Consider the following 27,429-nt stretch of genomic DNA (forward strand, 5'->3'; position numbering starts at 1 on the left):
GAGGTTATGTTCCTGACTGACGGGGCTGGCCCCAGCCAGGGCTGCCAGCAGCAGCCCGGTGCATGTTTCCAACTCTTACAATCCAGCAGCTGTTCCTTTGTCCTGTGGCAGCTGCTGTTGTCTCATTTGGGCTTTGGCCCTGGCTTCCTCACTTTTCATCCTCGGCCTTATCCCTGAACTTGTAGAAGTTGAAGGTGGTCCTATGCTACAGGGTGAGAGGATGGCTACTGGGGCCGAAATGGAGTATCTCTGTGGTCTACTCCATGGAAGGCAACTCTCCTGACGGACCAGGCCAAATCAGATCCCTGTGGTGCACACCCTGACACTCAGAATGTGTGATTACTCAGTATTCTTCACGGCTGCTGTATTTGAAGCTGTGTGATCTCAGAGACCTTGTTCCTGTTCACAGTCCACCTCCAACGTCCAGCATCCTCAGTGCTACACAGGAAGTGATTAATGAGTATTTGCTGAATGAGTGACCAAAGAAAGAGTTGAATTTGGCCTGCCTTCTTGTGGATGACTTAATTTGGACATACTGAAAATAAATAATAGATTGGTTGTTCAAACCCTTCTATTTATTTTGTTGAGTGTTTTGGGATGGGTGGAAAGTGGGAATAGGTTTTATTTTGAAAAATTATAATTTATTTTTTGACTGAATTGGGGTATATAGTCCAAATAAAAAGTAAATATGAAGTTAGCTTCCCAGCCTTTCCCCCGCCACCTTTTTCCCTCTGCAGAAGGATCAAGGAGTGTAAGTTTTAGATTAGGAGAAGATTAGGAGGCCAGCTGATGTAATACAAGGATGGAGGCCTTCAAATTAAACCTGAAATCCAGACTCTTCCTCAAATGTAAATTAAGACTTTTAATTATATTTTTTGTTGTGTTTTCTTTCTTCCCTCTTTTCCTTTCTTTTTTAAAATTGGTGCCTTTAACAATACTGTATTATTGACTTAAAATTTGTTAAGAGCATAGCCCTTATGCAAAATGTTCTTTCTACAAAAGAAAAAACAACAGCAACAAATAATTTTGATGAAGAGGGCAGGAGGAGACTTTGGGAATAGATGGATATGTTCATGGTGGTGATGATTTCACGGGTGTATGTACTTATCCCCAGACTCATCGAGTTATAAACAGTAAATATATATGGCTTTTTTTTTTAATGTCAGTCTTATCTCATTAAAGTGGTTAAAAACATATATAAACTTGTGTCTTGTTTCTGGCAGGTACCACAAGAGTCAGGCCATCTATCTGGAGTCCAAGGACAACCAGAAACTGAGCTGTGTGATCAGCTCTGTCGGAGCCAATGAGGTAGGGGCCGAACTCCCTCCCCCCTCAGGAGAGCAAAGTGTGACAAACCTGCAGTACAGGTGTCACCAAGAATGGACAGTGGAATCGTGTGTCGTGTGTGGGTTAGGATCTCAGTCAGCACTTCCCGACAGAAATTGCATGGAGACAAAATATCCCCAAAAATCCCTTACTTTGCTTGACTAACAACAGGATATGGATTTATATATTCCTGATGGTATTGGTGAACTCCACATACAGTCATTGAGTTGGGAACCACTGAGGGAGACTATAGGAAAGAACAGAAGGCAAGTCTGTTTGATACCTGTGTGTTCAGATCCTGCTGCTTTGTAAGGTAACCGTGCACCGACCACGGAACTTGCTTGTGGAGCATACTCCATCTTCCTTATTTCTCTAGAGCTTTCGTGTGTACTAAAAGATTTGTTTTGCGCCCTGAGGATTTAATGAAGCACCTGGCCCAGGGTCTGGCACACAGTTAGTGCTCAGTAAATGGATGCTGGCCAGGTCTGAGCTACACACTACTCCTTGCCTGCTCTCTTTACAATCTGACACGTCTTGTTGTGCCTCTTCAACAGTGAGCTGCCAGGCTCTGGCCCTCAGATATTGGTTTCCTTGAGTCTCTCCTGTAGGATAGCGACTGGTTCTAAAGTCAGCTCAGAGGGTTACGCTCCAGGATAGGATGACTGGCGAGTGAGTTCTCCGACGGGCCCTTCTTCATTAGGGGGATGTCGGCAATGTGTAACTTGTATTGTTAGTAGTTTTAAAGAAGTTTAAAACTTTAATAGCTAGATTGGCTTGATCTTTTATCAGGCCACAAATGTCTGCAAAGAAATTGATTTTTATGTGTCTACTCTCTGTAACTTATATCGTGCCAGTGCACAGTAAATCTAATGAAACTGGATTATGAAATAACTTAAGCCTCTTCCATTCTCCTAGCTTCCTGAATTGAAAATGCCCTCAAATGTGACTAGTTTGCAAAATGATTGTTTACTCCGAAGTTAGGGAGAGCCTTCCAGATATGAATGTCCTTTCTCTCTGGGCTTGGGGTCTGTGAGTCAGCCCAAGCCAAGCCAGAACCAGAACAGGGGATCTGATGGAGAGACGTGTTGTTTGTCAGCAAAAAGTTAGTTAGGACTTCACAGCAGAGCCCTTGTGCCTGGCCACATGGCCTCCTAGGACCCAAACCTAACTTCACAACCAGTGCCTCATCCTCCTTGGTGACACTTCAAGATTTTTCAGGAAAAATAGAAATGCAAGATATATTTTTTCTCTCTCTTTTGAAGATTGTCATCTTTTGACATAATAGAGTGTCAAGGAGGTCTGACAAGAAAACGGTGACACTGAGACATGTCACCTGGAGGGGAGAAGCCTCCATGTATCAGAGCCATGCAACTCTGGTAATGGGAAAACATTTCTCACTTTTTGGAAGGATTTTAGCTGATTTTTCAGGTCAAATCCTAAGTGACACTGGAGCTAGTTGGCCTTGGCATAACCTGACTTCAGGCACATTTGTTGAGCAAGTCTGAGCCTGTTGGTGACTCCCTGTTTCAGCCCTTCTTGGGGTCATTTTTCAGTTTAAAGTGCTTCTGCAAGGTCCTTAGAGGCTCAGCTTCATGTGAGGTCTTTAACTTTATTTTTAACCAGTGTATTTGACTTTAAAGTCTTTCTGTTGCTAAATAATCACATTAAAGGAATTGAAATGAGACTGAGAACAAACACTTTTAAAACCTGAAGACTGAATGGGGGAGGGAGAAGATAGGTCTGTAGACTTCTGCTTGCATGTGTGGGTGAGATGCAGAACTTAATCATGCTTTTGGCTCCATCTGATTGCACATTAATTAAGCGGATGAGGAACAGGTGAGAGGAAGAGTCAGGGCTGGGTGAGCGGACGGGAGCAAGCAAGGGGTTTTGAGAGCAGGCACCAGAATTCACATCGGACAAGTTGACTCAGCCTTCTTCTATAAAATGGGGTGAGGATAGTGCTTCGTAGGGTTGTTCTGAAGATGAAATAGCTCAGGTGTGTCAGGTGACTGAGGAGGTGTCTTTCTTCCCAGTCCTGGCCACAGGGATGACACTTACTGAGTGCCCTCGTCTGCTCTGGCGGTCCCCCTGCTGCCAGAGCCCATTCTCCATTCTACGCAAGGATGCATCTGCCCTGTGAAATGTCAGACATCTGATACCATCTGTGGGAAAAGGATATGGTCAGGAGGGAAGGGCTGTCTTAAGCTAATTTAGCCTTCTGATGATCCTGATTGGGCCTTAGCTCACTCATGGGCTTTTTTTTTTTTTCCTTGTTATTTTTTCCTTCTTTTTCTGCCATGACCATTAGCCTTAATTGCCAGGAAACCAGAGTAGTGAAAGACTATGATACGGAAGTCCCTTGGGGCAAGGAAAATATTTCCAAATTTGATTGAAAATTTATATTCATGAATATATGTATTTTGAATGTTGATAATGCTGTAATCGAACCAAATCAAAAAAAGTCCTTAAGATCAAGGCAAAAATAGATCCTGAGATCACTGTGCTTTCCATTTTCTTAATTAGAGGTGCGAGAGAGGGAGAAGGAAGGAGAAAGGAGGTCCAGGGCTGACGCCTGCTCTACACCAGAGGTTTCCTGTAGGGGGGCCCGCAGCCTGGCAGAAGAGGTTGCCAGTTTTCCGCCCACACCTCATTCATGCAGGTGTTTTGATGCTCTGGAAGATTTGCTCCGCAGTATTCACTGTAGCCGCTCCCATCTTGTTCCCTTTCCTTCTCTCCTGCAGATCTGGGTGAGGAAGACGAGTGACAGCACCAAGATGAGGATCTACTTGGGCCAGCTTCAGCGTGGACTCTTTGTGATCCGCCGGAGGTCAGCGGCTTGACTTTCTACAGTGTTCTTCCCTTGAACTTTTTTTTGGAGTGGTTTTTGGTTTTGTTTTCTTCCAAATAGAAAGTTTTTAACCTGGGAATTGCTCCTTGGCCTTGGAAACTGCTGTGGATTCTGCGAGGCGCTGTGGTGGCAGCCACTCAGTCTTTGTGTTGCTCCTTCCTGCCTCGACCTCTTCCAGCCGGCCGTCACCAAGAACTCTTGCTTTGGGGAGTGTCGCAAGTTTGATTTACTCATTTCTTCATTTTTTTTTGCCTATACTTTGTCTTTTTTTTTTTTTTTTAAGCTTCCTTTGAGTTTGAAGGGACTTTTTTTTTTTTTTTTAATTGTCTTTAGGTCTTTCTACCAGGAAGGGATACACTCTCCATTGCATTTTCATGTTTTGAATCTGATTAGTGGATCACGTAGCTCTTTCCCTTGTTGAGCCCAATTCACTGTTTCCCCAGAAGCTTGGGGCAGAGGTCCTAGCAGAAGGAGATTAATTCTCCTGGCTCTCAGCCTTCTCTGAGAAATAAATGCCTTGTGTAACATCTGGTGTATGCCATCCATTCCACTGGCTGAGCGACAGAAAAATTTGCCTGGGTGGCTACGTGCACTGAAGTAAGTGGGGTTGGGGGAGGGGGCATCTCATGCTCCGAAATGTGCTGAAGGTAGCGCATTTTAAGTGTTATTTAATGCAAGTGGTTTATCAGACACATTTGTTCTAGCTCAAGCCGGAACAAGTGGTCATGTCAGGAGTTTTTATTTCTAATTCATTTCTGTTCCCTGCTCTTAAGGAGATGAAGCGGTACTGGTGCTGGCCGATTATCTGGGTTATCTGTTGTAGGTGGGGAGGGGAGACTGACCGGGCGGTCATCAGTGATCTGTAGACTCTCACTCATAACTCCACTTGCGCTCTTGTCGCCGAGGCCGTTACTGCACACGGACTGTTTCAAGCCCATAGAGCCTTGTTGGAGCCCCTAGCCTCCCAGGAGGTCTGGACCAGGCTGAAGACAAAGGAAGCTCTGCTGTGGCCACCACCGACCAAGGGAGTCCTGGGGAAATAGCCTTCCCTGTGCTCCCTGCCTCCTGCCCCTCCTTTCCAGCCTTCAAGAGATGATTTGCTGACAGATGGGGTTTTCTGTATTCTAGCTGCCACCGTAGGATATTTAAAGAATTTGGGGTTAGAGCAACTGTGTTAGCATCTCTGTGGGAAGTCAGTAGACCTTACACATCCTAGGAAATCTTTGTATGTCATGCCCTTGGTCTCAGGTGATTCTCTTTGTGTCATCTCTTGATGTATACACCCCAAAGCAAGTTGGGGGGCCGTGACAACAAGCGAATCACCTTCTCCTAAGTCCTGGCTTCAACAGAGACCAAACCTTACTGACTCAGAGTAAAGACTTGTACAGATTTGTTTTCGTTTTAATTTATAACCCACTCCCCCCGCCCACCCCCACCCAGTGTTGGAGTCTCCTTTAGAGAATAGAGTAAATGATGCTTGTTTATTTAGAGTTGCCTGGGTGTTCTGTGCTTCTTCCCTGCCCGCAGCCCCCACTATGATGATTACTGGAGTGAACCAAGTCCACAGTAAACAGGGCCTTCATCTTTTGCTTCTTCCTGGCAGCCTTTGCTCTATGAGAGGGTCTCTGTTGCTTGAATTGGCCCTGTGGTGTGTGTAATGTCCCATAATAGCAGGTGGCTGTATGTTCTCCGCTAGTACCCTGTGATGGAAATTTAGTTATAGTATGTGCGGTCATCACAGTTTTGTTTTTATTTTTTATTTTTGAGTGATTGTCTTACTTAGCTTCCTAGCAGTACACCAAAGTTTGTTGGTCTTTTTTTTTTATTTTGGAAAGGCTCGTGTTGATACCTACTGGGGATTCAGCATCACAGCAACAAGTTGCCTTTTTTTCTGGCCTGCTCTGGTGGCACCTCTGTGCTTTTGTGAAGTTACTGTTCATGTGAAGACCAGAGTATGGGCACTTTGGCCTCTTCTCTTCTATAAATTTTAGGGTGATGAGGCCATGCTCTGCCTCGGCCAAATCGCTGCCTTCTGCTCCTCGGTATCCTCACAATCCTTAATCATGACTGTGGGAATGGGGGCAAGTGGGGAGTAGACTTGAGACACAGCACAGTAAGTTGTACTCCTAATCTCAGAAGCTGGAGTTTTTTATTTTCTCACCCCAGAGATGAAAAGCCAGCTGTTCAACCCCTCTGGCAGGCCCCTGCGGTGACCAGCGGTAGCATAGCCCCCTTGTTAGGAGTTGGAGGTGCTTTTGTGATGGGCAAACACAGATTTTGATATTCTTGGACTAACAAGGGGGTGGCTTTTAGCCCAGGTGGCCATTCTTATTCCAGAAGGCCTTTCTCTCTCACCAGACAGTAGGGTACCATGTGCATCCCCGAATTCAAACTGTTTCTTGCAGATAATACTTTGAAAAAGGTTGGCCTAGACAACTGTTATGAAGAACCTGTACATGGTGTTAATCTGATCAAGAACTTGCACTTCGGTTATTCTGATCAAGAACCTATATGTGTGTTTTGTTGGAGGCACCTGCCTCAGTATTATACACAGCGTGTTTGCTATGGCTATGTCCCAGTATTTATTTTACCTCTGCTTGGGGGCTTTGTGTTGCCTTCCCTACCCTCTGCCTCCCTCTCTTCCAAAGCCAGTGTCCTCTTGAACAATTTCCAGATTTCTGTAGCCATACCAAAGCCAGGATGTTTTCATTCGTTTGGATACCAGTATTTATAGATATCTCACTACCTAACTTAATTTTTTTTTTAAACTCCGAACTGGGGCCAGTATAAGATCCCAGAGGCTGATCTGCAAATCAAGCTACTTGTATTTGTGTGTGAGACCCTGTGTTCAGGATTGGGTGACTTTTCTAAGAGAAATATTGGGGGTGGAGTGGGGTTGGTTGCATTTTTTTTTTTTAACCTAACTTGGGGGTGGGGGAAATCCTGTTTTTTACAGTATTTTTGTTTTTCTATTAACATTTCCTTTTAGCCTTGAATTTTTACTAAATCTCCTCCTGACTTAAAAATCTTGTTTCTAATCTGGGAATTTGAAATCTCGGTATTTAATGTTACACCAATTTTTCCAAAGAGTTCAAACCAATTTAATACCAGTACATGGTAAAAATTTGCAGCCATTTCAAGCAGCTGGTGGGCTTTTTATATATCATCATTAACTGGTATCATTAAATGTTCTGAGAGGTGACTGTAAAATGTAAAAAGTATAGGGTTTTTTTTTTTTTTAAATAACAATAAACTTTCAAAGACAAAACCAGCATGTAGTCTGTGTTATATCCATTGACTTGATAAATGATTGAAATTTATTTTAGGCTTCCCCCCCCCCCGCAGCGATTGTGGGGAAAGGAAATTGGGAAAGAGGGAGGGATATGCTAGATACTTGCTCGTTATGAAGAGAAAGATATGGAATGATGTCAAAGACAGGCTTTCAGTTTTGTAAAGAGCAGTCGAGGAGTCTTGACCCATAAATGTGGTGTACTCTTTCCTTGTTGGAGAAGATAAAACCATCTCATTAAAAACAGAGTCAATAACATTGACCTTAGATAAGAAAAACCTTAAGGTAGACTTGTGTGATTGAAGAGGAGGTTGTCGTTTGGTACTCTAGAGCACTGCTTCCCAATTTTACCAAAACAAAAAAAGCTGTATTTCTACAGCTCCCTGGTGGGTAAACTGAGGCGGCTGCTCACTGCCACAGGTGGTTGACTTGGTGTGCTCACGACCCGAGTGTGGCATGCTCACCGGGAAGGGCTGCTCTGTGCTCTGGGTGTTGGAGAAGGGCAGTTACTATTTTTAACCTTTTTTTTTTTTTTTATTGTAACCTACCATTTGTACAGAAGAGTATTCAAATCTTCATTGTAGAAATTGAGTTTCCTCAAAGTGAACGCGTCCACGTCATCTAGATTTTAAAGAGCATGACCAGCACCCTCAACCCCCAGCAGGCTTCCTTCTGGTTGCTACTCCTCACTAGGGTAATGGCTAGACTGATCAGTTTCCTGTGTTTTAATCACCTTAACCTTCAAGCTCTTGAGCTGCGTCCTTTCATAGTTGTTTGGAAGAGCCAAGTCCCTGGTGGCGGAGGCTAGGAGCTGGCCGGGGATGTGAGAGCTGGTAGCAGAGAATGTGGCGAAATGGGGGAGGGGAAAACCCTTCAAGTTAATCCTGTCCCCCTCCCGCATGTCACCAAGGTGAATGGGGCTTGCCCTTCGTGTTAATATCCCCTTCCCGTGTGAGTTTTTTGTGTGTGTCAGGCACTATACTAAACCCTTCAAGGCAGGCCTTCTCTCATTTAATCCTTGTAATGATCCAAGTACTAATACTCCCAATATATTTATTAATATAATTTGTTTGTATATGTTATATTGTTGATGTATTTGTTAACACAGTCATTCTAAGACTTACTTAATCCTCCCATGAAACCCAGAGCTCAGCATTGTGCCTGGTCATAGGAAGTGCTCGGTAAATGTTGTCCAATAACGTTGTAAAATGATGTGCCGAGACAGGCGGACTGGTGAATAAGAGCTCTAGCCCTAGGTGCTGTGCCCTTCTCTCTTATTGTCTCATCCAAACCTCATAACAACCCTGGAGAGAAGACACTGTTGTTACCACCAGTTTTCAGAGGAGGAAACAAGATTCCTTTAGTCACAGGGGATGGTTCAGTAATTTCTCCAAGGTCACACGCTGAGTTGCAGAGTCCCAAATCTTTTACATTCCAAGCCAGGGTTCCTAACCACTGCACCGTGCAGTCTGTTCCCAGCCCCCTCTGTTAAAGTTGCATTCAGTGTTTCCACCTTTCTGCAGCCCTTCCCTGGGAATTTGTTTTTATCTGCTCTCACCTCTTAACATAGAGTCAGAGAGCAAATTTTAGAGGTAAAAACACTATTATTTGCTAGGACCCTACCCCCTGCTGGATAACTTGGGGCTTCTCCCTTGGTAATGGAGCTGAGAGAGTCCCAGTTGCTCGCCAAGAGGCTGCTTTCCTCTGAAACAGCGCGGGCACGAGCGCCACAGTTCTAAAGCCAAGGAACCATTTAGAATGTAAAGAATGCGCTGTCTTGATGGAGCCGACTTTATCTAATAAGCAACATGAGAGCCTTTGGAGGAAAACATGTGTCTTTTTTTTTTTTTTTTTCCTCCACATCACTTTCTTCTTCCTGCCTGCCTTGTCATCTCTAAGGAGGGGGAGGGGTAGGAGCCATTGAACTGGTTTCTAAAAATGTAGATGGAGAGCAGGACATCCTACATCTGGCTGCTCTCTGGATGTCGGTGGAACTTTCCATGTCATGTCTTGCTGTAGAGTCACTGAATGACAGAACACACCAGTTCAATGTCACCCGCTTTAAACTGCCTGCTCAGCTCCAACCAGCAACTGTATAACAACCGAACCCAGGAGAGAGGCAGTCTGTGGAGAGAGACAGGAATGAAAGCAATTTCTAGTCTCTTTCACTAGTGTTAGAGACGCCCCAAATCCATCTCGGGTAAAGCTGAGCACTTTTCCTGCTTTTATAAAGGAAATGGTAGATGGAACGCATTAGAAACATGGGCACCAGCTTACTCTCTTTGGACATAATAAGATGGTGAGAAATATATTAGCTTTAGGAATTTTAGTGTTTGCCAGACTAGATATTTTTGTGAATATCTATGGTTATTAAGACCAAAAGATATGTATGTTTAGGAGGATCCCTGGGGGAATGAGGGTGATAAGATGCAGCATAGGGTACCAAGGTACTTAATCCCTTTACCCATTTTCCCTAATCTGTGTTTGCTCAATTCTCTGAAAGATACAGATCTATAAAATAACAAAATTCACTTTACTGATACGGGAAGACCAATAATCAGAATCTGAAAGATTTTCTCCCCTGTTTCTCAGAAGCTGGAGACTCAGCAGATGCTCCCCGTCTGTTGGCGTCACCTGGCTGTTGTGAATGGGTGTGGGGTCAAAGTAGGCAATATTCAAGAGCCCCCTCAGAAAGCAGTGCCCATAGGGAGTAAGCAGGTACTGAAGGTGGGAGGACAGTGGCCTCAGTTGACAAATCCCTGCAGATAGTCAAGAATCATTTTATTTCAACATTGATTCTTTTAATAAGTCTGAGTTTTTGCTAAGATGCAATGTGGCATAGTGGCAGTGCGGTGAAGCAAAAGCTTTGGAATCAGTATTTAAATCCAGCTTTGCTGCTTCAAGTAACTAGCCGCTCTGTGACTTTAGGTAACTTAATCTCTCTTAACTTCAGTTTCCTCATCTGTTAAATCATCCACCCCAGTGTGTGATTTTGAGGATTCTGATATTAACGCATAGAGCACTTACTATGTGCTAAGCGTTTTACCCATGTTAACTTACTGAATTCCTTAGAATAATCCTTATAAATCCTGTGAGGTAGTTACTATTACAATCCTCACTTTGTAGTTGAGGGAATCAGGAAACAGAGAGGTTAAGCAACTTGCCCGAAGTCACACAGCTAGTAAATGGTAAGCCAGGATGCTGAGCCCAGTTTCTCTGGAGTCCCTGCTCTCATTCACCATACTGTGCTTTGAAGGGTGTGTAACACGGGACTGGATTGAGGGAGTGCCCAGTCTCTGGGGACTGTCCCACTGTCAGTGCTGCTGCCATCTGTCCTCTGTCCTTGGATGCTAGTCTGCCAAATCCTGAGAGACCAGAATGATTTCGGGAAGCTAGTTTAGCACCAACAAACTACGAAGGTAAAGCTGCCAGCTCTAGAGATCATGCTAAGCACCTGCTTCTACAAATGGGCTGGAGTGCCCGGTGTGTTGCGTTGAGAAAGATTCGGAAGCCCGAGTTGGGTAGAATGGGAGGAGTGGCCTAATCAGTTAGCTTTGTCTGCCATGCACAAGGGAGCCCATTTACCTGCCATCGCTGAGTTAGTTTGACCCCTTAATTTTGAAGTTGAAAACTGCTGAGGCCCAGAGATGGTAAATGATGTGCTTAAGTTCATATGGACAGCTCTAGACAGAGAGGTGACAAGGGCCCTATATTCATAATCCTGGCGTGGCAACTCCTTAACCCAGGGACATTTACTTAGTGTCTGTGTGCTTCAGTGTTCAGGCACACTCATCCCAGTGTGCCTGGGATTTTTCTGATTTTAGCTTTGATAGTCTTACATCCAGGAAGCATCTCAGACCCCGGCACACTGAGACAGTTGGTCATCCAGCTCCGTTTCCTTCTCTGTGAAGTGGGGGCGAGAGTTGCCCTTTTGCCGGGGAGTTGCTGATTCCATGGATTAACTGAGTTCTTACGGATAAAGCACTTGCAAGTAGTGTTTGGGACATAGTAAATCCTCAATACATGTTGGTGTATGGTGGTTCTTGTTTTCATTATCATTGGAGCAGAGGGTTCCTGCTGCAGAATGGGTTCTTTCACTGGAACTTCACTGTCATCCCAAACACGACGGGATCTTACCATGATCATCTGGTCACCTGGAGTCCGTTGTTTGGGATGTTTCATCTTCTACTTGAAGTAGTTCATAATCATGAGCTTGAGGATTGACGTAATTACCGCATTCAGTCCACATGACGTTCATTGAGTAGTATTCTAGGTTCTTTTGGGGGATTCAGAGAGGAGTAAAGCATGGTTCCTTCCCTCTGGGACACTGAGGATGGACAGGCATGCTTGTCAGTCATTCTAGTTCCATGGGACTCGCCTCCATTTGAGGCGTGGAGAAAGTGGGACAGAGGGCATAATAGCTGCTGACATTTATGGAGCAGGTGGCTAAGCGCTTCACATGCATTATTCCTATTTCTGTGTTCTCTGGATTTGTTGTTACACCTCTGGGGTTTATAGACTGGGAAACTGAGGTTTAGAAAGATTAAGAAACTTGTCTCCAGTTCACCCAGCTCGATTCCAGAGCAGGCCAATGCTGACCCAAAGTCTACATTCTCATGAACCAGGAGTGCTTTACAATTTCTTCTGAAAGAAAAGAAAATTCAAGGTTGGCCCGAAAGCTGAGGCAGTCCTTGAGCAGTGTCTGTGGCTGGGAACGGGAATTGCATACGGGGAAAGTGGCTTGAGTAAAAGCAGAGGTGGGGGGTGGGGCACATTTAAAAGTCAAATAAGAGTGTGTGTGTTCAACAATAAATCTGGATGAATGAGCTTTGAACTTTAAAATCTGTTTAAAATCCATTTGCTCTCCAGCCCCGTATCTTTTTGTCCTTCCACACTTTGGGTTCACCTTCCTTTCCTTTCTGCTTCTGTCCTTTTCTCCCTTCCCAGGCCCACCCCGTTCTCTCGTCCTACCCCTTTTATATCTCCAGTGCGGTGGCTCGTGGCAGTCTTAGAGTGACGCTTTCCAATTTCACACTTACATGCTCCCGAAAGTATTCGTAAACTAACTCGTATGTAAAACCAATAAAGGGCAACAGCACACATTCCTGTTAGACAGTAATTTTGTTTGACTCCCTTTCTTCTGTTTTGATCACTCCTCTTCCTGCAAACATGGCACTCTGACCTTACCAGAGTGGAAGTTTCAGGAATCCAAGCATGATGGCGCTCTCATGAGTAATAGGAACGCATCAGAGCTCGCGCTTATCAAGCACTTACCATGTGCCTGGACAAGTGGTAAGTACTCTTCATACATTACCTTTATTTAACACCGTCAAGACCCATGTGAGGTGTGTCTTGATTCCCATTTTAGCAAATGGGGAGATTGAGACCCAGAAGAGAAAAAGCTTCACCTCTGCACCTCATTCATACATCTCCTTTTCCTGTCGACTTCCCCATCATCACAGAGACTGCCACTTAGTCATCATCTGAGCCAACACCCCTCTGTTTTCCACACCTGGAGAAAGACACTGAGAAGGGCAGCAACTTGCCTGAGATCACACCGCTGATTAACGGTAGAGCAGAAACTAAATCCAGGTCTTGCAACTCTTCATCCAACAGTTGAGGGAAGAGCCAGGCTGAGGCCGAAGGGCATGGATATAAGATTTGGGTTTGAATTTTAGCTCTGTGGGTTTACAAGCTGTGTGATCTTAGGCAAGTTATGTAACCCATCTGGGCTCTGGTTTAGAAAGTGGGGATGATAATGACAGCCACCTCAGCAGTTCATTGTGAGGATTAAATGAGGTCATGTAAGCAAAGCAGCCTCAACAATGACCCTCATGCTCAAAACTAGCCTGGGTCACCCTAGCACCATAGAAAAATACATCCCCCAATGCCAGCTGCCCATGTTAGGGGCCATTGTTATTTCCGGAGTTGTCTGTCCCACCTGCTCCTGTCCCAGCATGCCTTGAGGATAAGCCCACAGCACCCTTCCAAGGGTACCCCTGCCACTAGCCACAACTTTGAAATTCAAGACAAGCAGATGTCCCAGCATCTGTTCTCCACCTTATTAAAGCCTCACTAGAGAAGAGTTTGAAATCCTGCCCCCCACCCCCACTGGCTGTGTTTGAGAAACCCACTGGCCTGTGAGGGAGGACAGGGACTGGGTCTCCCCCCCCCACAGATCCCCAGGGATTTGCATACTGTAGGCACACTTTAAATGCTTATTGAATGAACGACTGACTGTTGTCTCCTTATTTCTCAGTGCAGCATATTAATCTCTAAGATCAAACTAATAACATATGCAGCTTAGAAATTAAAGGATTTTACAAAGTTGGCCACAAAATACAGTAGTCTCTTATTTTCTGCCCCATTTCCCCTCCCAGAAGCAGCCATTGCACCTCTTTTAGCTGATTATTTTGGTATTTCACTTCTATCTCTGCTTATTATTAATGCTGGATATTTCAGTTCTGTGCATTTTCTATTAAATTCTGACCATGGCAGTCTGCCCCTCCTCCCCTAATATAGTTATTTCATAATTTTGATTAGGTAAATATTCAGTGTTTACATTATTACGGGTATGTAAACTCTAGTCACAGCTGAGCCTTGTTGTAAAGTATGATTGCTTTTTTTTTTTTTTTCCTTCCTTGACAGCGTTCCCCCCAGGAGTTAATAATTGTCTTGCATTCTGTTTTATGCTTGGTTTCCTAGGTGCTTGTTAGGAATTCAACCTCAAAGCCTTCACCAAGTGTTTAAATTCCCTTTAAGACATTCAGATACTCAAGGTAGATTTCATCACCTGGAAAAAGCTTCCCACCCCAGGGACTGGTTGCCTACCTTGGACTGGTCCCCCACCCCTGACCTGGTCTGGCACAGCTATCCCTGTGGAATCTTCCTTCACCACCATCCTGGGGCTCCCCTTTGTCACTCCTTGGGTTTGGATCTCTCATTCTCATTTCCTTTGTCTTCCTTTTTCTCTACTTTACTCCCCCATTTTGGCAAAGTGCATCTTGCAGTAACTTACCAAGCATGATTAAAAACACTTTCATTCTGTTCTCTTACTTCATTGATGGTTTGGCTGGTATAACTACATTTTTAATTCCCAGAATTTAAGCCCATACATTTCCAGAATTGAAAAGGCCCACAAAGCACTTAGCACTTAACTATATTTCAGCCAGCCCCTCCCTTCCTCAACCTTCGTTTCAGGAGGTTCCATGTGCTGCTAAATTCATTATTCTCAGGTTCTTCCGCTGTCAGTTTTAAGATTCAGGTTTTGTTTTGTTTTAATTTACTTTCCAGCTTCTAAAATTTGGTTGTTTCCTCTCCAGTGTTTTCCATTCTGGTGGTTTTAATTCTAGCTTGGAAATCATTTTCCTTCAAGATTTTGAAGGTATCGTTTATTGCTGTCTAGCTTCCCATGTTGTCCTGGAGAAGTCAGAAGCCATTCTGATGATTTATTCTTTGACCTTTTCCCCCCAGCTTTGTTGAGCTATAATTGACATACCATTGTGTCGGTTTAGGGCGTACAACGTGATTTGATGTACGTGTATGTTGTGAAGTGATTACCACAATAAGGTTAGTTAACCTGTCCATCACCTCAATAGGTGTACCATTTTTTGTGTGTATGAGGTGAGAACTTTTTAAGATGTACTCTCCTAGCATCTTTCAAGTATACAGTACAGTATTTATTAACTATGGTTACTATACTGTCCATTACATCCCCAGGATTTATCTGTAATTGGAAGTTTGTACCCCTTGGCCACCTTCACTCTTTTCCTCTACCCCCTACCCCACTTCTGGCTCCAGCAACTACCAATCTACTCTCTCTTCCTAGGAGTTTGATTTTTTTTAGGTTTCACATATAAGTGAGATTATATAGTATTTTTCTTTCTTGGACTTACTTCACTTAGCATGCTGCCCTCAGGGTTCATCCATATTGTTGCAAACGGTAAGATTTCCTTCCTTTTTTATGACTGAATAATATTTCATTGTGTATATATACCACATTTTTTGTTTTTTTATTATTTTTCTTTTTTAAAAATTTTTATTAAGTTATGTTAGTCACCATACAGTACATCATTAGTTTTTGATGTAATGTTCCATGATTCATTGTTTGCGTATAACAGCCAGTGCTCCACGCAATACGTGCCCTCCTTAATACCCATTACCGGCCTAGCCCAGTCCCCATCCCCCTCCTCTCTGAAAGCCTCAGCTTGTTTCCCAGAGTCCATAGTCTCTCGTATACCACATTTTTAAAATCCATTCATTCATCACCAGACACTTAGGAAACTTATGTCCTTGAACTCTGAGAATTAAAATACACACACACACACTTCATGGATATAGTAACCAGCTTCCAAGATGGTGCCCATGATCCTTACCTCCTGACAGTCATACCCCCTGTACAGTTCACTGTCATTATTGGACCAGGGTTGGTCTCTGTGACCAGAAGCATACAACAGAAGTGATAGTAATTCATTTCTGAGATTAGAGTATAAAAGACACAGTTACTTCTGTTTGGTTATGCTCTTTCTCTTGGATCACTTGATTTGGGGGAAAGACAGCTACCAGGTGAACAGCTGTATGGGGAAGCCCATGTGACAAGGATCTGAGGCCTCCTGCCAACAGCCAGCTAGCCACTGAAGCTTCTGCCAATAGCCATGTGAGTTAATCACTTTGGAAGAAATCCTCCAGCCCCAGTCTAGCCTTCAGATGAGACTGTAATCCCCCAGACTGCTTGACTGCAACTTCTTGGGGACCCTGAGCCAGAACCACCCAACTAAGCTGCTTCCAGGGTTTCCTGACCCTAAGAAACTGGGTAAGAGAATAAATGTCAGAAACTGCTGAGTATTTGGGATAATTTGTTATGCAGCAATAGGTAACTAATGGATGATTTTTTTCCCCCTCCATTTTCTCTATTCATGCATTCAGGGATTTCTGTTACTTGGATAATAGATTTCCTACAACAGTCTTCAGCTTTTCTTTTCTTGTGTTTCCTGTTTTCTCTTTGTCTTTTTACTTTCTGTTTTGGGAGATTTCTTTATCTTCTAACCTTTACTTCTAACCTTTTACTTTGCTTTTTCATTAAAAAAATTTTTTTAAACTATTCTAGTTTTCTGTTTTTGTATCCTTTCTTCTTTTTAAAGAGTAGTATCCATTTCTAGAGTTCTTTCATCCAGAAACCTTTTGCTTTCTCTAGAGAAAAAAAATCTCTGGTCTTTTGCCAGGTTGGTCTCTTTGCAATTTTGCTGCATGAAGTAGGGAAGCAGATCTGTGGGACTGACAGCTCCTTCCTTCCTTCCTTCCTTCCTTCCTTCCTTCCTTCCTTCCTTCCTTCCTTCCTTCCTTCCTTCTTCCTTTGTCCTCCTTTCCCCCTCGTCCTTCTTCCTTCTCCTTTCCTCCTCCTCCTCCCTCCTCCTCCTTTTTTTTTTTTTAAGTTTTCATTTAAATCCCAGTTAGTAACACAGTGTAATGTTAGTTAGGGGTGCAATTTAGTGATTCAACACTTCATACATCACCTGGTGTTCATCGTGACAAGTGCACTCCTTAATCCCCATTGCCTATTTCCTCCATCCCTCAACCCACCTCCCCTGTGGTACCCATCACTTTGTTCTCTGTAGTTGAGAGTCTGTTTCTTGGTTTGCCTCTCTGTGTCTTTCTGCCCCCCCCCATGCTTGTTTGTTTTGTTCCTTAAATTCCACGTATGAGTGAAATCATATAGTATTTGTCTTTCTGACTGACTTATTTTGCTTAGCATAATACTCTCTAGCTCCGTCCATGTCATTGCAAGTGGCAAGAGTTCATTCTTTCTGATGGCTGAGTAATACTCCGTTGTATCTGTGTACTACATCTTCTTTATTCATTCATCAGTCAGTGGACACCTGGGCTGTTTCCATAGTTTGGCTGTTGTAGATAATGCTGCTATAAACATCTGGGTGCATGTATCCCTTTGGATTAGTATTTTTGTATTCTTTGGGTAAATACCTAGTAGTGCGATTGCTGGAAACTCAAAACTTCTTAAACTGAATTCCAACCAGTCTCACTGCCTTAACCCTCATTTCTAGAGGTACCTTCATTTTTGATTGGGTGCTGCTAATCTAGGAGTCTTGGCTTTCTCCACTGTTAGCTTAAGATTTTGTTGTGGTTTTTTTTCCTTCATCGACATTCAGCTTCTATAATTTTTTTCCTCATCTGTTGTCTCCATTCTGGTGGGTTTAAGTCCTTAAAATAGAGCAAAACAAAACACCTTTGTGTTTTTTGTTTCAGTGGGATTTCATGGAAGAAAGAACAGATATATATGTTTAACCAACTCTCTTACCCTCCACCCTCATGCCTTGCCTGCCCCCACCTGTCTGTGGGACCTTCTGTGACTTATTCAGCATCCTAAAAATAATGAAGGGGACACTGCTTGCTCACAGTCATTGTGGTTCTGAGGTTATAATCTATGAACAACTGCAGTGGGAACATTAGTAGGTCATTTCCAAATAATCAGTACATTCTTATTTATCGCAAAGCTGCTGGTTTGTGTCTGAAGACCTGTCAGTGGCCTCTAACTGCAGGCTTTGAGTTCAGAACTGAGTGTCAAGATTTAAGAGGAAGAATTTACATACATGCACCTTGAAGGTCCGAATGTGTGTATGTAATAGAATGCCTCTGGGTTTATATGCATATGTGTGCCTCCTTGCCAACCAAAACCCACCTTCGGACTGTGGGTGAGTTGAGAAGCATGAAAAATGTTTAGCCTAAAGTATGTTTAAATATTCATGACATCTTCAAAGCAAAGCTGTTGGGAAAGACTAAGCCACCTGGAACACAGCTGTGATAGCACAATAAGGCATCTTGAAAAATCACATAGTGTCATGCAGGGCAGGGAAGAATATTCAGGTGACCTAGCCCAGGCCCCTGCTGCCCACTGTCATAAAAACTATTTTGGATATGTCCATTATTAGCAAGATCAGATTAATACTTAGAGTGTAGTACTATCTTGCCAGCTTAAAGATGATTATGTTTTGGGTTATATAACTTATTTGGGATAGCAAATTCCATTTATTTACTACCTGTCCTTTCTCATGGGCTAGGGTTTTCAAGATGGCAGTTACGTGGCACACTCATGACTGCTTTCCTCTTGTATGCAGTGAAGACATTACTAATCAGTCTTGGCCCTCATTCTCTTTAGGCCCAGATGTGAGGATTCAGGATCATTTCTACACAGTGGTCCTTGCAGCTACTAGCAATTGACTGTGGTTGGGGTGTAGTGACAGGCTCGCCAGATGAAACAAGTAAGCCATTTTTGGGTGGTCTTTTCTCACCAATCTAAAATGAATCTGGGCATGGTCCCTCCAGAGCAGACTAGGATAGAACTTTCCCTTTCCTGGGCTTAAAATCACTTTAGCAATTTTGCTTTTGTTTTTGGGATCTCACTTACCATGATCATCCTGAGTTTCAATTTTAATTCCAAGGGTTTAAGCACTTGTGCACTCAGTTTCTTCAACTGAATAGCACACTTTACCCTATCACACGCCACCATCTTTTTATTCTAAACCCCAGGACCGATAGGCCAAATCCAGCCTGCCACCTGGTTTTATTGGAACACAGCCACACCTGTGAGTTTTATGTCCTATCCATGATTGCTTTAGCACTAAAAGGGCAGAGCTGAGTAGTTGCTGTGGTGACTGTCTGACCTACAAAGCCAAAAATATTTACTATCTTGCCTTTTACAAAAAAAACTTTCCTGGCCTGGTTCTAAATGATCACGCAGGCTTCTTTTGGCTCTCAGCTATTATCTAATATTTTCTCCATGGTGTATTCAACTCTTTTACAAACCCACTTAATTACGGTGTCATCCAGCCCATATTTATCTGTTGTATTCACGAGGCTTTCCTGAGCAATGTCAAGTGCTCACTGCTCTTCAGATATGCTGATAATAACACTTCCTACTATTTGTTGAGCACTTACTATAGCCCAGGCAGTGCTAAGCACTCTACATAAATTGAGTGAACAAAAGTAAACCAATGGCATGGCATAGTGCATTGCACAGGGCAGGTGCTCAATTATTTTTAATTTTTACAACAGCCCTATGAAGGTAGCTTATTTAGGGTAACCAGGCTGGTAAGTGGCAGAGCTAGAGTCCAACTCAATATGGACTGATTCCACAACTTGTGACCTTTCCATTAAACCTTGTTGTCCCTTTCTACTACATTTTTCCTGACTTGCCAGTCTGGAAATCTATCAAGTAATTAGAATAATGGGCACTGTATGTATAAAATGCGTAGACGTGGATAGTGTGGTGTATTATCTCAGATCCTCCTAACAGGCAGGTTGGATATTATTCCCATTTTACAGTTGAAGAAACTGAGTCTGAGAGAATGTCACACAGATAGGTGTTTGTTGGCACAGTTCTAAGTTAGAATGAATTAAGATCTTTACACCGAATCGCTATGATATACAACTAGTATGTGGCTGTTCAGTAGTTTCTACAATACGTATTTATAGAGCACTCACTCTAAACCAGGTACTGTGCTCAACCCATAATACATTTTTTATACAATGAATTCCTCTTCTGAGTGTGCACAAACTGATTGTCTAATGTTTGTTTTTAATTTAAGTGTACTTGATAACAGATATTTGGGGTTGCATTCTCAACTCTCCTAAAAAAAATTGAAATCTGAGTTTTTTTTTTGTACTTTGATTTCCCCATCTGTGAAATGGGAAAGAAAATATCTGGTTGTTTTGTTTTGCTTTGTTTTGTTTTATCTTCCAATTTTCTGTTTCTAAAATTTCCAGCAAGAGAGTTGGCATTGAACAGAGATGGCAAAGAGGGAGTCTGTGGGTAGAATCCAGCCTTTTGGCTTTTACACAGTGCATTGTAAGAAATTGAGTTAATTAAAAAAATTTTTAGATTAAGAAATTTTGAGCTTCTCCTAAATAATGAGATAACTTTACAAGACAGAGTTTGTTGTCTCACATGGACACATGGCTGGAGCTGAGGAGAAGCTTCTCCCTTTAGAGAGAACACATGCTCCCCTGGTAATCAGTCCCCATCATGCTATTGTTTTCCTAACACTGAAGGCATGTCAGTTACTGTTTAAAATGTCCCATTTTAGGGGTGCTTGGGTGGCCCAGTTAAGCATCCAACTCTTGATTTTGGCTCAGGTCATAATCTTAGGGTTGTGAGATCGAGCCCTGGAATCTGTTTGTCCCTCTCCCTCCCCCTCTGCCCTTCCTCTTGCTCGTGTGCTCTCTTTCTCTAAAATAAATAGCCTTTTTTTTTAAGGTCCCATTTTAATCATTTACTTTGCCCTCTGAGCTTTGTAGACTGTTGAATTTGTAATTTCAGTCAAGCAGGCGAGATTTCATCTCGTATAAGAAAGAATATCATCTACAAGGTGAAATGTGTTTTAGAAGCTTGATTGAACTGAATCGATAGAAAACCTTCACTTCCTGATTGTTTGTATTTTGAAGGAATTTATTTTTAAATCTGAACAGGACATTAGCTATTTTTAATCTACACACATATGTGACTGTAGTCTGTGATGTCTACCTGCTTATTAAGGGCAAAATACTACCTTTGTAAAGTTATGGGGGAACCATAATTATGTTCAGATCCCAGCTAGGGGTACGGAGAAGCCTCTGGTACCTTGGACAGCGCCAGCCCGTGTCTTTGGAGCAAGTTCCTTCTTCTGCAGGGGAAATACTATACTTAGCTCACTTTTAAATTCCAACTAACTCTGGACTCCTAACTTTTTAAATGATTTCACTCCTATAAAGGGAAACAATAAATAAGAGAATGGGTAACTACCAAAATATCTGTTCTTCAGGACAGTTTAATTATTTCCTTTCTATAGTTTTCTGGTTTATTTACTGCTTATTTTGAATGGTGACAGGGTTTGGTTTTGTTTTGTTTTGTTTCCTCCATATTAAAAGTTAAAAAAACATTTGCTCTTTGTTCTGCACTGCTGTTTCAGTGGTGTGTGGAACATATTGAGTGGTCAATAATGCTCATAGAGTGAATGTGTACTTCTCCTATGGTGACATTTTATAGTTGCTCATCTCAGTTACAAAAGGCATGGCACTCATAGGAAAGAGGCAGAGTGTTTGATCCCTTTCTGGAAAGTATGTTTTTTTTTATGCTTTCTGAAATAGGCTACATTACCTCCCCCTGCCAGCTTTGTTCACTAGAATGAGTGATATAAGAGAATCAGATCCTAGCATCTTCCCCCACTCCCAACACACACAAACACACACACACACACACACACACACACACACACACACACTGCAATTCAAAGTGTACTTCCCACAAAATACACAGCACATGTCATCAGCACCAAAGTCATTCCTGGAGTCTAGGTCCTTACTCAAACTTCACATTTCACAACTCATTTTTTGTCAGTAAACTGGCAGCACTTAGATCTCGTGAAGCCAAGCAGAAATCTCCTTCCCCAACCACACTACTCCATATTAATATCATTTCTCCTTCAAGCTCTTAGCACTTCCTCTCTGTACTACTCACTTGGCAGGTAATCATGCACATCTCTTGTTCTGTTATTTAAATCTGGTATTTAACCTTTCCTGTGTTGGTTTCTTTACCTCTCTTCTGGATCATATGCAAATCAAGTATAAGGAAAGGTACATATTAGTGTGGTTCCCTGTGCATAGCAAATCTGTTTCTTACTTTATCCCAGAAGTAGGCTTTGAGACAAATTTGGGTCCAGTTAGCTTATTTGTGAGGTGATCCCTTGTAAGTAGGTGAGGGAGTAGGAAAGTGAGATGGGCAAAGGAAGAAAGGCAAAAGGGTGTGGTAGAGAGTGGTTACCCCACTGGGCAACTGCACCATACTGCTGGGGACCTTCTCAGATAGTGTGGTCCAGCAAAGATACAATGTAAGCCACAAATGCCAGTCCCATGTATAACTTCAAATTCTCTAGTAGCCACATTAAGAAGAGAAACTGATGAAATTAATATATTTCATTTAACCCAGTGTATCCAAAATAGCACTTCAGTATGTAATCATTGCAAAGAATTTTGTGTTGGTTGATCGAAAATCTCTGGATTCTGGCCATGGCAGCCTTTTCACCTTAGTTTTGCTGTCAGCATTAAGGACTGTCATATGTGGTTGTACGGGTTGAGCACTGCATAACTCTAGGGGGCACCACCCACCTAGGCTTCCCTACCCTGCAGTATGAATGGCACCCTTAAAGTTGTGCAGTGCCCAACCTGCATAACTCCTCATGTGAGGGCTGTCAGCCTGTTACCTCTTGACCATAACTATGCTCATCACTTTGGGGAAAAGAATATAAGATTGTTAGAGCAGACATATTCACTTGGGCTTAGCTACAAAATTCTGTCCTTTAAGGGTCACTAAACACTTCCAGCACCTGACACTGTTTCCTTGCAAGCCAGCATCATGACTAATCAGCAGAAGCCAGCACCTCCAGAGCCCTGCAATCACTCTGAAGGAGTCAGCTTCACACCCACCGCTAATTTTAGCATGCAGTCTGCAGAGGTACCAATGAGTCTCTTTGCCAAGCACCCTTACAGACATGGCTTGGAAGTAAATCACCCAGACTGGGTCTGGGAGGTGGGAAAGAGCAAAGTCTGTGGCCCAGAGCTTCCTCCCCAGCGGTAGGCTTCCCCACTCCCTCTTGCCCCAACTTCCCTTTCTCTGCTGGGTTTCCTCCCCTCGGTTACCCACAAGGTGTCTGGCTGCAGGTCTCTGAGCTCTAGATGCCAGCGTCGGCTGCTCAGTCACAGAGGGGCTCTGAGCTGATTTCAGTCCTCACTTTCATTTGTTCCTCTGTGGTGGGCAACAGGCCATACAAAGAGAATCAAATTGGTCTGATTGTTAGCGTCTAGGAAAAAAAAATAGTCAAAGCAGTGTGCAGGAAGGAAGTCATGGAATTAATTGAATACAGAATTGGAAAGCAACTCAGAAGTCAAGCATTCCAGCCATTTCCTGGTACAGATGATGAGCAGGGGAATCGGAGAGGCTGAGGAGCTTCTTTAGGGTCTCACAGTAGGTAAAGTGGCAGAGGATTAGCTTCCTGTGAAGAGACTGTGTCTTATTTACCTCCCCAGTGCATTGCGTCTGGCACATGGTTAGCATTTGACAAATGTTTGTGGAATGAATTAGTGCATTTTGATAATATCCAGATTACTAGAGGCCAAAAATACGTACATTTTCCCCCATGTATCTATGTCGTGCATGCTTTTGATGTTTGCGAATCCGGCATCCATTACCCTTCCTGCTTAGAGTACCTCTGTCTGCTGTGCTGGTGGAGCCATGTGATCCAAGGCAGACCAATCAGCCTGTGAGCACTCAGTTCTGGGGCTTTGTTTTGGCCTCTCATTAAGAGAACGGGAGAGCCAGCTTGAGAATGAAGCCCAGACAGAGGAAATTGGTGGGAGCTGGAGAGAGCAACGCCAAGTTTTGGCGATAGCATTTAACCGTGTGTATCCATGTGTATCTGAAGCCAGTGTCCATCCCTTCTGTTTAAAAAACCAGTTAGGTTTTTATCATTTGCATCTGAAACCAAATGACAAGTAAACTAGCTTTGAAGCACCAGTGAAAGAAGCTACAGATTACTTACTACCTTCATTATCTCCTAGTATTGGGATATTCACCCTCCTATAAGCTCAGGGAGGCTAATCTCCCACCAGCTTTACGGGATAAACTTTGATTAGCCTAAACTTAATGTAGTGATTTTATTTTTTGGCCAATGATTACTTCAGGCATGAGCAGGTGATACAACTCTGGTGAATGAGACCCAGAGGGAAATTTGCTGTCTGGATGCTGGGATAGGTTTTCCTCTTGGGTGTGTGGGGATGTGATGACTGGATCTGCAGCAATCAGCTAGAGGCCACGAGGAGACAAATCTGAGGATAGGAGCTGGCAGGCCATGGGTGGTAAAGCAGAGATGTAAAAAGCCTGTGTCCTTGGTGGTATTATTGAACTACTAAACTTCATTAGTTCCAGACTTTTAAAAGGGTGAGATGTATTATTTTTAAACCACTTTTCATTTGCCGTTGCTGGTTGTTACAAAACCAACTTGACTGAAGTGTTTTTAAAATGTATTTTTAAGTAGAAAAGAGAAGTGAGAACTTCAAATGAAATCTTACAGGGAAGATCAATATGTAAAATAATTTTATGGGGAGTTATGACAACTAAAAATGTTTCCAGACATTGTCAAATGTTTCTTAGGCCGGCAAAGTTGTCCCTAGTGGAGTGAGAACCGCTAAACTTAGCATTACTTGCTTCTCGGCCGTTTTAGAACAGTAAGTTTGTCGGGACAGTATTGAGACGTTCTTAAAAACAAACAGTTATAGAAAATAACAGGACATGGAGAGGATGTGGAGAAATTGGAGCTCTTGCACGTAGCTGTGGGGAATGAAACACGGTGCAGCCACTATGGAAGACAGTTAGATGTTTCTTTACAAAGTTAAACATAGAGGGGCACCTGGGTAGCTCAGTTGGTTAAGCGTCTGCCTTCGGCTCAGGTCATGATCCCGGGGTCCTTGGATTGAGGCCCGCATCGGGCTCCCTTGTCATCGGGGAGCCTGCTTTTCCCTCTCCCTGTGTGCGTGCTCTCACTGTGTCTCAAATTAATTTTTAAAAAATCTTTAAAAAAATAAAAAACTAAAAGAAAAAGTTAAACCTAGAATTACCCTATGATTTAGCTGTTCCATTCCTAGGTATGTCCCCCAAAATGTTGAAAGCAGGGACTCAAACAGATCTTTCTGTTCTAATGTTCATAACTTTATTTGCCAGAAGTAAAAGTTGGAAGCTACCCAGGCGTCCACTGACAGGTGAATGGATAAGCAAAATGTGGCATAGCCATACAATAGAATAGTACTCAGCTCTAAAAAGGGTTGAAGTTCTGCCACAGGCTACAATAAGTGAATTTCAGTGTGAACCTTGAAAACCTTAGGCTAAGTGAAAGAAGCCAGACACAAAAGGACGAATATTACACGATTCCATTTACAGCAGCCTCCCCTCAGTCGCAGTTTTGCTTTCTGTGGTTTCAGTTACGCACGGCCGACCGTGGCCTAGAAGCAGGAGCTCCTCCTCCCTTATCGTCAGGTCAGTGAAGCCTGATGCTGTCACCATGCCTAGGTCACGCACCTCACACCATCTCGTCCTGCAGGCATGTTATCCTCTGACACCATCCCAGGAACAAGGGTGAGTTCAGTCCAGTCACATAGTTTGAGAGAAAGAGACCACATTCAGAGGACTCTTTATTACGGCATATTGTTATAATTGTTCTATTTTATTATCAGTTGTTATAGCTAATCTCTTACTATGCCTGATTTATAAATTAAGCTTTATCACAGGTATGTATGTACAGGAAAAAACATATATAGAGTCTGGTAATATCTGTGGTTTCAGGCATCCCCTGGGGGTCTTGGAGCATATCCCCCATGGATAAGGGGGGACTACTATATATGAAATACTTAGAACAGGCAAGTTCATAGAGACAGAAAGTAGAGTAAAGGTTAGTAGGGCCTGGGAGAGTCCTGGGGAGTTATTGCTTAATGGGCACAGAGATTCCATTTGGGCTGATGAAAAATTTTGAAAGTAGGTAGTGGTGTTGGTTGCACAGCATTGCAAATGTAAAATAAATGCCATCAGATTGCATGCTTAAATCTGGTTAAAATAGCAAATTTTATGTTTTCTATATATATGTGTTTTATAAAACATAAAAATATAAATATTAAAATTTGTTTTTATTTTATGCATGCAATTATAATACATTCCTACAATAAAAAATTATTTTTTCTTAAAACCCAAATGAGTTAAAGTCATCCACTTTTGTCAAGTTCTGTGGTGTTTGGTGCAGAGCATCACCAGGATGCTCTGGTACGTGATAGAACACTTGGGGGAACAGGGTAGATGGGACTTGGGGACTGCTGCTGGCTGCTGGCCATCAGGACTGGAGTCTGTGGCCTCCCGAGACATCCATGCCGTAGTCAGAGGTTCTGTTGAGCATTTGCTGTGTGTCGGGCACCGTGGGAAGACTTTACATGGATCACCTCATTGAACTCTTGGGACAGCTCCATAAAGGAGGTGCTTATGTTGCCCCATTCTATGTGTGAGTAAACTGAGGCCCAGAAAAAGGGGTAGAGCCAGTATTCACACAAACCCAGGGAGTTGGGACCATATGAGTCCCATGCTTTTAGCCACTGGACTCTCTTTTCTGCTGCCCAAATGCCTCTTTTGGATTAAAAAGCCCATTTTGAATAAAACGAAGCTGTTAGTGGCTTCCAAGCAGCTGTGGTCTTTCTGACTTAATGGTTTTGTTTTATTTATTATTTTTTAAAATCACATTCCATAGAAGGATGTGTTTTCTTCTGAACAAAGTCTGTTAGGAGGAAGGCCAAAGCATGCGGGCTTTCCAGTGGGTGGGCTACGGTGCTCCTGAGATGTGAAGTTACTGTTTCCTGCTGGGCTTTCGATAGCAATATCTAAATTTTCCTGTCTATCTTTCAGCCTTATTGAGGGTAGATTATGGCACTTGATGGTTTAATCTGTGTAATCTCTAGACAAAACATGTCTCCACTTGCCTGCCAGGAAAATGTTAATTTATTCTGCTTCTGGATCTGGAGAGGTAAATGAAGTAAGTGAAAATGCACTGTGTGTGTGTGTGTGTGTGTGTGTGTGTGTGTGTGTGCGCGTGCGTGCGCAGTCTCGCACATGTGTATTGGTACATAAGGATCTGTGTGAAATGAAGCAAGTGAGCCTTAAATCTAGAGATTTTAAGTGGAAGATTCTTGAGTCTCCTTTAAGGCTTATAACCCTCCTTTCCCTGACATTGTATGTAAAACTTTGTGTCTGTGGTATGATTATGTTTTTGGAGGGTGCACAATATAGTGTTCATCAGAATCTCGTAGGGGTTTTGGAGAATGTCAGTCTGTAATTTTGTGATGCCTGTTACTTGGCACGTCTTTCTTTTTGAAGAGCTACAATCATCTTAGG

At 42.9% G+C, this 27,429-nt stretch overlaps 1 protein-coding gene across 2 annotated transcripts in view; it reads left to right on the forward strand.

Moving 5' to 3' along the window:
* SUDS3 (SDS3 homolog, SIN3A corepressor complex component) overlaps positions 1-6,942 on the forward strand; it is a 34,055-nt gene extending 27,113 nt beyond the window's left edge. For both annotated transcript variants that reach the window (XM_002919674.4, XM_034672889.1), the window contains exons 11-12: positions 1,224-1,308; positions 4,068-6,942. In XM_002919674.4, the coding sequence (XP_002919720.1) occupies positions 1,224-1,308; positions 4,068-4,166 (184 nt within the window). In that variant the 3' untranslated portion in view covers positions 4,167-6,942. The remainder of the gene's footprint in view (positions 1-1,223; positions 1,309-4,067) is intronic.
* Positions 6,943-27,429: the final 20,487 nt, after the last annotated feature.

Source organism: Ailuropoda melanoleuca, chromosome 12 (genome assembly GCF_002007445.2).
Source record: "Ailuropoda melanoleuca isolate Jingjing chromosome 12, ASM200744v2, whole genome shotgun sequence".
NCBI lineage: Eukaryota > Metazoa > Chordata > Mammalia > Carnivora > Ursidae > Ailuropoda > Ailuropoda melanoleuca.